General features: G+C 39.2%; 1 protein-coding gene across 1 annotated transcript in view; it reads right to left on the bottom strand.

The window, feature by feature from the left end:
• Nucleotides 1-1,216: 1,216 nt before the first annotated feature.
• The window catches only part of ZNF804B (zinc finger protein 804B), a 219,962-nt gene continuing 212,085 nt past the window's right edge, over nt 1,217-9,093 (bottom strand). The window contains exons 3-4 of the mRNA XM_058818563.1: nt 7,438-7,568; nt 1,217-4,889 (exon numbers count right to left, since the gene is read on the bottom strand). Coding sequence (XP_058674546.1) covers nt 1,217-4,889; nt 7,438-7,568 — 3,804 coding nt within the window. The remainder of the gene's footprint in view (nt 4,890-7,437; nt 7,569-9,093) is intronic.

Genomic DNA, 9,093 nt, shown 5'->3' with positions numbered 1-9,093 from the left:
TTATTACAACAATTTCAGCCACACGTTACTCTGAAGGTTGGATACATGCATTCAAACCCTGTTGATTCGTAATTTCAATTTACTTGTTGAGAGTTTGGGAAGCCATGCGAGAATCTCGACATATTTGTTTGGATTCAATAAACTTTTAAAGGCTGAGTGCTTGAACAAGTTTTTCTCCTAGTCTCAAACTGTAGAGCCAGTTTTTTATCAGAATTTTACTTCTACATCATTATGAATATCTGCATGATTTTATAGGACCAGCCAATTGTTTCTGTTGTTTGTGAAAGGGATGAAAAATATTGACACATTCTTTGGGAAAGACTCTTCCACACATCAGAGCTCTGTTTGGTGGGGACTTTTGGCCAAGTACCTCTGGGGTTCAAAGGTACCACTGGCTGCTTGGCAATTCTGGGCTGGTGTGGCTCACCCTGACATGCCCTGTGACACAGTCATGCCCACGCAGTGCCAAAAACTTGGCTTCTCTGAGCCTTCTTGGATGCTTGGCTCAGAGAGAAAAGAGGCAGCCTGCCTCTGCCAGTGCAGAGCTCCCTGTGCTAAGGGAATGCTTTGTTATGTGCCCAGGACCTGACTGCAGGTCCTTTACACTGTCCAAGCAACATGTGCGGGGATGAAATCACTAAAGTGTCTTCAAGGTGGAGTTGTGATCCTCACCTTCTAGTGCTCACTCATCAGCCCTCCCTGTTTACTTTGGCCAGCCCCAGGGTCTGCTGGTCCCAGATACCTTATTTTTAACTCAGTTCAAAATACCTTAACCAAACCAGGCACTGTTTCATATACAAACTCAGAAAATCAAATCTTTGTGGTGTGCCAAGATTGCTCAGCCTTAAATTGTGCTACTTTAGATCCCTCATCAGTGTTGATATTGATCCCATTTTGTCTGGGTGCTGTGGTTCCTTTCCTACTGACTTCCCTTTCCTATAGACTTCACTTCAAGCTATTCTTTTAAAGCATCCTGTAGAATGACACTGGCCACCCATCCTTCTTGTGATAGTACCACGAAAGGCTTTAAAGCAGCTTTTCCTCAGTGATACAAGAATAAAATCAACATTCATATGCTGTCAGCCAGATTGTGGACTTTAAAATCTTTGTTGTTGTGCTCTCAGCAAAACAGTAGATTTCCCCTCAGAGGTGATTGAATGCTGAGTGCTTTATTTTATTTTAATTTGGGGTTGGAGCCATGATGAAATCATTTGGGCTAGTTTAAGTAGCTAGAAACACTGAAAACTTCTTTTGCTGTAGGTAACTGTTGGGTCTGGATAGAACAAGAATAGTGATGGGGCTCTTGTCCTTGGAATAAGGGATGAACTAAGTGATTTGGGTGTATAGCAGAAGGAGTGGCTGTGTTCAGGTGTGGTGTAAATAAGGCTGGGATGTATGCAGCGTGAGGCAGTGCAGGGAAGGTCAGTGGGGACGGGTGGAGGGGAGTGGCAGACACCAAGTGCAGTGGGTGTCCTGTCAGCAAAGCAGGGTGGGTGGGAATAAGGGCTGGTGCTAAAGGGGACAGTGATATGGGGGCAAAATGTGCCTGAGAGAGGGGGTGGAGGGGTGCCAGGGAGAGATGGCCGCCGTGTGGGTGCACAGATGCCGAGACAGCAAAGCGCTGCAGCAGCGTGTGCTGGATGGTGGTGACAGCGGCCTGCTGCTGAACAGGCAGGGCAGGAACTGCTGGTGTTGCAGAGAAGGCAGCTGGTCCTGGGGCAGGCAAAACTTTCAGGTGTTTTGCCAGAAGTTGTTTCTGCATGTGCTGCTGGGCTTGCAGCTGCAGCAACCTGTATTTGTCTACTTCTTCTGGTGTAAATGTGATAGGCTGCTGTGTTAAAGGAGGGGAGGTGGATTTGCTGTACACTTCTAGGTCATGTAGTGTATCACCATACTTCTGCATAGCATTGTCACAGAAAGAGTCTGAACTGCCTTCTGCCTGGTTCAAGTCCATGTTTACATCATGTAGTTCTTCTTTGGTCTCTGTTGAATCAGCAACAGAATATCTATTAGAGGGAAAAGCACCAGGGAAATCATTTGGTACTGGATCACAGCTTTGTATAAAGGGCTGCACTTCACTAAAGAAGAGACTGGTTTGTTCCTTTATTGCTGTGTTCCTTTTTATGCTTGGGCTCTGATAGCCTGTTTCAATTTGAATTATGTCTTTAAGAACACAATGGTCATAATCAGTTCCAGGTGAAAGAGTAACATTTGTTATCTCTGATGCTTCAGTGTTGTTTTTCTTCACACTGTTTTCCAGTGAACTGATTTCATTATGTCTCATGTCATTTTTACCTTTGCTTAGCACTTTCTCTGGCAAAGGTAACATTGCAATGTCATTTACTGATGATGAAAACTGAAGAGCAAAGTGACTTTGTGAGTGATCCTTTAATTCTATCCCACTACTGATTGAAAATCTCTCTGGATCATGCATTTGTTCCTGGGTTTTCTTAGACTGGACTCTTTCTAAAAGTAACTTGGCTGTCATTGACTTTCTTTTTCCACATATGTCTTTTGCCAGGTTTTTGGAAGAGCGGGTGGCAAAGTTTTTTGACTGACTATTAACATTCAGAGAGTTGGAATGTGCAGTTTCAGCTTTTCCTGGTTCAGTGTTAGAACCTCTCTCAGAATCCTCTTTTGTTTTGTTGTCACAGTTGTCAGTCTCTTTTGAGACAGATCCTGAACTGCTGCATCTTGATATTCTGCTGCTAGATGATCTTTCACTGCTTCTTGAATCACTAGTGGAACCACTTTTGGATTTGTGGCAGCTTCTACTCCTACTAAGCACTTTGCCAAAATCCTGATGTCTACATCTGCTGTGTTTAGACCTGTCTCTGATTTGTAAAAGTTTATGTCTTGAACATCTTCGATATTTAATTGTGCCACTCTGAATACAGTTTCTAGTTCTGTGACTTCTACTATGACAAAGATAATCCTCATCTGTATCATCTGAAGTGAAAATACACTTGTGCTTTCTGTGTTTGTGCCTTTTATCTGTCTTGTTTTTTCTTTTACAACAACAAAGCAAATTATTTCTTCTGTGATTGTTTGATGTGGGCCTCATGTAGCTACTCGTGCTGCTAACTGAAGTGTCAGAATAGCTGGAATGTCTGCCAGACGAGGACTTTTGAGGAGATGAGAATCTCCAGCATCTTGTATAACTTCCACATCCTTCATTATCTGAATACTTGCTGTTTGAACTGGATTTACAACTAAAGAAACTTTCACTAGAGTCTTTTCCACTGTCACTTATGTCACTGCTGCAGCTGACCACATCTTGAAGAGATCTGGAGTCATTTTGGTTCTCATATTTTTCTTCAAGATCAATCAAATTGCGTTTTTCAGAGTTAGAGGTTTTAATCCTAGACATAAAAGCAGAAAAGGAAATGCTTTCGTTTCTAATGTTCTGAGTTTTTCTTTCACAGCCATGGAAATGATGCTTTAAAGGTCTCCTCAGTGATGTTGTATAAAGACTTTTTTCTGTCACATAATCCTTTTGTGAGACATCAAGGTAAGCAGGCACTTTGGGTATATTTTCATTCAAATAATCTGCAATATATTTCTTACCATTTTCATTCATTTCTTTCCCTATGTCTGACTCAGCTTTTTGCTTGGCCTTTCTTGGATTTAGGGAACCTTTCATCTTCTTTGGTTTCAACAACTGATTATCTTGTTCATTTGACATTTGCTTGTGTTTTATTAAACCTGAGGGTTCATATTCATCTGCAGTCTTATTTTTAGAGAGATTTTTACAGCTTGCTTTGTTTGTTTCATGCTGTTTACCCTCCCTGTGATTTAAAGAGAGTCTGAAGTCAAAATACAATGGATTACAGCCATATGAAATACAGGGCTCAGTTTTTGTAAACAAAAGTAATTCTGTGGGCCACTGCAGAGCAGTGGTGCCGTCTTTGCTCACCACATGGAGGAAAGGCAGTGCCTGGGGCTTAACTTCTTTAACCATGGTCTCCTTTTCCAGTGTTTCCATATTTCTATCTGTGGTTTCTGTAATCTCCAAAGATCTTTCTCTCTTCATCACTCCAGGACTGTCATTAATGTTGCTTGAACAGGTCAGCTCAGGTTCTGGCTGTCGAGGGAGCTCAGATAACTGGGCAGGCAGGTGGGCATTACTGTGCTTGTAGGTGTTCAACTGTGTACAAAAATTGCTAGCTTGGCATGAAGATGAGATGGGAGTTTCTAAGAATTGATCAGATTCATTCAGTTTGCTCTCTTGCTCTGTTTCTCTCAGTGAAGTAGAAAAATTCAAATTTGGAAGTGGTATTTTGACTTTAGAAAAGGAAGGATTAGCTCTGAATTTTTCTTCTGATTCCCTATCACTACTTTTATCATTTTCCTTTAGCATTTTAGGTTTTGCAGCTACATGACTTGATGCACTGTTATCCAAATCCATTTGGTCTTGTGGAATAGGTGACTCTTTATCCAAACTTGCTTTCAGTTGTTCTTCCAAAAGAGTGACAGAATGACAGCCCTCAATAGTTTGCTTTTTTTTATGGTTGGGGGACTCACTATAATCATTTCCTTCTTCACAATTCTCACTGAAGACTGATGCAGAGGACTCAAGCTTCAAAGGGACCTTTTTAGAGAATGAAAAAGACACTCCTGCCCTTTGAGAGGTATTGTTGCTGTATGGGAACTTTTGTGAGATGCGGTTTCCAAGCGCATGGTGTCTTTCAGCTGGAGGGTGGTGCCTGCTTATTATAAGTTGCTGTTTCTCTAGTATGCTTTTGGAGAAGCCTTGTCCTTCGCTTGTGGTGGTTCTTTGAGAACTTGCCGCAAACTTGCTGCCCTTGTACAGGAAAATGCCATCTGGTGATTGCTGCTTTTCCAGGACTAATCGGGGGGCTTTAAGCAATGGTCCGCTCCCAGTGATGCTTTAAGGTAAAAAATAAAGGAAAAAAGAAAGCTGCATTGAGTAACCAAGTTATGACAGAGCTTGCATTTTACAGTGTCTGTCTGGTGAAGGAGGGTGTCACTCCATTTTTTACAAGGTAAAGCTAAGTTTCAACAAATGCGCAGTTTATAATCAGTTTGGAATTTTGTATGGGCAAGACAGTCTCTACATAGAGACAATTAAATGTTTAATGTCAGCACATGAATTTTCTTTTTCAGTTATGCCAATATACAAGCAGAACAAATATTGGTTTTACTCCGAATTTATCTTTAGGAGAACCTAATCTGTGGTAAGTCTTGCTTTTCTGAAAGGCCTCTGCAAAGGAAATTGTGCTATATTCAAAAAGAGATGCTTCCACTTGGAGCATCTGCAAAATCAAACTCTAAAAGAGAAAGAGAAATATTCTGCTTGCTATGGGAAGAATGTGTTTAACTTTTTAAAGAGTAGATTCTTATTTTATTCCACAATAAATGACTGCAAAATATTCAGAGAAATTAATACTAAAACTGTCACCCTTGGGGGTGAAGAAAATCACAGCTTCCCTGGTCTCTCAAATCAACCATGATTTGACTTACTTTGATATATTTTCTGTGTCTTACTTCCATTAATTACATTATTCCTATTTTCAAAATATCTCAGATTTTAAATATTATTTCATATTCTTGTAATTAAAGAAAAAAGTTACCTCTTCTAGGCCCTTAACACAAAAGGCAAAAAACTGATTTCTTGAAACACATATTTAACTGATACTGAAATGACTTTAGCCATTTTCCATTAAAGATGTGATATATGTGGCAACCATAAAAGTGTTTTCCTAAGATATATTTTAAACACACATTTCATTAGACTAATTATCTACATTTTCTGTAAGTGTGGTCCCACAGTACACTAACAAGAAAAAAATTAGAGCCAGATTAAATTAAGAGTTTGATAAAAAAAAAAATTATTTTTATTAAATGTAAATAAATTAAAACTGTCAGATCTGCCTATAAGCTATCTATAATTGCAGTCATGCTTTATAAATGCTATAAAAATACATTGATCTTCAACAATGGGAAAGACAGAAAGACTCCCTGGAGCAGGGTCAGCTCATAATGTGAGAATATGTGTGCTTTTCAGAAAATATATTTGCCTTCGCCAGAAATGCCAGAAATTCAGCATCAGGAGATACAAATTAACCCCTATTTACATGAGGAATAATTTTCTATTGGAGAAGGCATAAAGAAACATAAAGAAATACTTTTCAAAGTTTTCTTGGAATAAAAAAATAAAATTTTTCTGCGCCCAAGATTAACAATAATTTTGTTGTCAGATTGAATTAGCTCATTGTAAGGAACTGTGTTGGAGCCTGAGAGACAGTACCCAGGGATGGTAACAATTATATGTGTGTGGACTTCTGCTCATAAAGGCTGACATTCTGTCTTTCCTGAGCAATTGGGAGTGCTGCCCCTCTGCCAAAATCCTGGCACTCAGCGTCCTCTGAGCCTATTAGTGATCACGGGGAGGAATAGCAAGCTCTTCCCTTCCACACTCTGTGCAAAATATTATGGACTCCAGGCTCTTCCTAAAAGAAAAGCTGCTCTTTCTCTCCCAGATTCCTTCTGGCTTTCCTGTTATCACTGATATTATTGCTCTATCTGAGGCTACATCTTCAAGTGTGTGGGCATAAAGGAAGCTTCCCACAGGCAGTTAGATTTGTTTCAGCAGATTTGTATGAAATGGAGTCGTAATCATAAAAGGGATATATTAGAGCTAAACTGTTATATTTCAGGAGATTGCTCAAAAGCAATTACATAGGCCAAAATGAGTTTGTAATAAACTCTGAATGCTGTTATTTCCAGGGTACATTAGTCTTCAGATGAATTTAAAACAATGCCAGTTTATTTATCTGATTAACTCATTGTGGTCATAGATTAATATAAACAATTGGTCTGATGTCAATCTATTCTACTGAGGCATTTCTTGTCATTAAACAAAGATTTCTCAAATTTAAAGGTTTACTACTGCGATCTTTGTCCTCTATCTTGATATTAATCAATAGTGCTAACAGTATTAGGCCAACTTAATTCAGTTAACAATTACTTGTTTTTCATTCAAATTATCCTACAGAGAAACTGAAGTATACTACCAGTACCTTAAAAGTAGTAAAAATTATTCACAAAGGGTTTATCCCCTCCCATTAACTTACAATCAAATGTTAAGACAGTCATACTAATCTCTTCACATCAGTTTGGGTAAGGTAAAATGGTGATATTATAAAAGCATCTTCAAAGCCCTCCATTTAGAAGGCGTGAGAATAACTATCTACATGAGAGAAAATGACAAACTTTCAAACAGCATGTAATTAAGGCAGAGGATTTCAATGTATGATTTGTAGAACAGGATCATTTGGAGTTGAAGACAGCTGAAAACAGGTTACAATACACACAATCTCTGTACACTACTTGTGTAGGAGTAAAAATATTATAATTTCTTCAGGAAGGGTGGAAAGAGGGCATTAAAACTCCATATGATTTTTAAAAACTTGCCATTCTGACTGCTTCCGTAACTCTGCAAGCTGGTGGAGTCTCTTGAGTGCTTTTTCCTGTTTCTTCTCATCTTTCCATGACTTTGAAGCCACATTTCGAGCAAATTCTCTTTGTTTTAAATCTTTCAATCTCTGTGTGAAAAGAATATAAACAGAAGGGATTAGAGATGTACACACCAGATACAGTTCCTCTTACTCAATTTATTCACTTTTCATTGTGAAGTTGGTATGTAAATGGAGAATAAAAGTATACCTAAAATACTATAATAGTGAGAAGAGATTGAAAATGTTATTTTTGCTTAACAAGACAGCATAATTTGCCCTCTGCTATTTATCTGATAGATGCCTATGTATGAATGACAGCTTTTTTGGTTTCTGATGAATACAAAAATGTTCTGTTGTGTACAAATACAGACACAAAACTAGAATCCATTTAATGAGGTCAACATGTTCCTATTTAATTCATCCTGTTGAAATGTAATCCACGGGCATATACTGGAATAACTGAGCTCCTATGTGTATATATTTTATAGTTCTCTACTTGGACATGTATGCGCAGGTGTGTGGGGGCTTATCTGTTGGTTTTGTATCTTTTAAAGGCTGTATTATTTCCTCAAATGAGAGAACCACTGTCTGAAATATTTGATCAAGAAACTCTTTTATAGTTATTTTCACATTTTTTTAATCACCTCACACATCTATAAATCAGGTAATTGCTGCTGGAGAGAGAAAAATTCTTTGCCTTTATTATATTTTTTTATTGCCCGATTTTGCACTATTGATAACAGAAGGAAAATGAAAGGAGAAGATGTAAACTAGAAAGTGTCAACAGCATCCTCTGCAGAAACAGTTGTCTCTGATTTCACTGTGCTCTCTAGGAGCCAGCAAGTCGCATCTAACCTTACAACTCCCCAGTTCAGATCCATGCTTCCATACTCCATGGCAGGAATGCCTTCCCCCTTCCCCACTTCCCCAGTGTTTGGGGAAAAAATTTTTGCAAGCAGGGAAGGAGCTCTGGTGTATTCAGTCAGATGCCCAAACTGGAAGCTTTGAGGACCAGGGCTGAAATTAAACTGCTGCATTCATTCGCCCCTTGGTCCAGAGGTGGCTACACTCATCTGTGTAGTTTAGAACTACTGTATCAACACCATGCAATGCTAAATTATCAAATTTTCAAATGCGGAAAGTACATTTGAAGAAAGGTTCTGATATCCCTGTCATTTTTAAACTGCTGCTTGTCTTTCAGCATCTATGCCTACTTGACTGTCCACCACCGCCAAAGTATCAACACCCAAATCACTGCCATCATCTCTTGGTGTTGTTTCACTATTGTAGGGCCAGAAGGTCAATATGCATCAGCAGGATAAATTGAAGGCTGACCAAGCATGGTAAAAGTAAATTCTGCTTTCTGCAGCTCAGGTATGGGGAGCAGTCTAGCCACAGCACAGAGCTGAACCCTGGCCCACATGCACCTGCTTCTGAGAAAACAGGGCTGGAGGCAAAGCATCCTCAAACTGTAGAGGTCAAGAAAATTATAAATGCATGAGAGAAGTGCTTTCTGGAGAGAGGTTTAGCTTTTGCCAATAGATTATGACAAAGAAAATGGGTGAAAACCACTATCTAAAGAGATGACAGGTTCTTTTATTGTCCAGGCAAG

The sequence above is a fragment of the Ammospiza caudacuta genome, chromosome 1, assembly GCF_027887145.1.
Source record: "Ammospiza caudacuta isolate bAmmCau1 chromosome 1, bAmmCau1.pri, whole genome shotgun sequence".
Lineage (NCBI taxonomy): Eukaryota > Metazoa > Chordata > Aves > Passeriformes > Passerellidae > Ammospiza > Ammospiza caudacuta.
The sequence above is the reverse complement of the archived record's forward strand: the minus strand, read 5'-3'. Positions and strand labels throughout refer to the sequence as shown.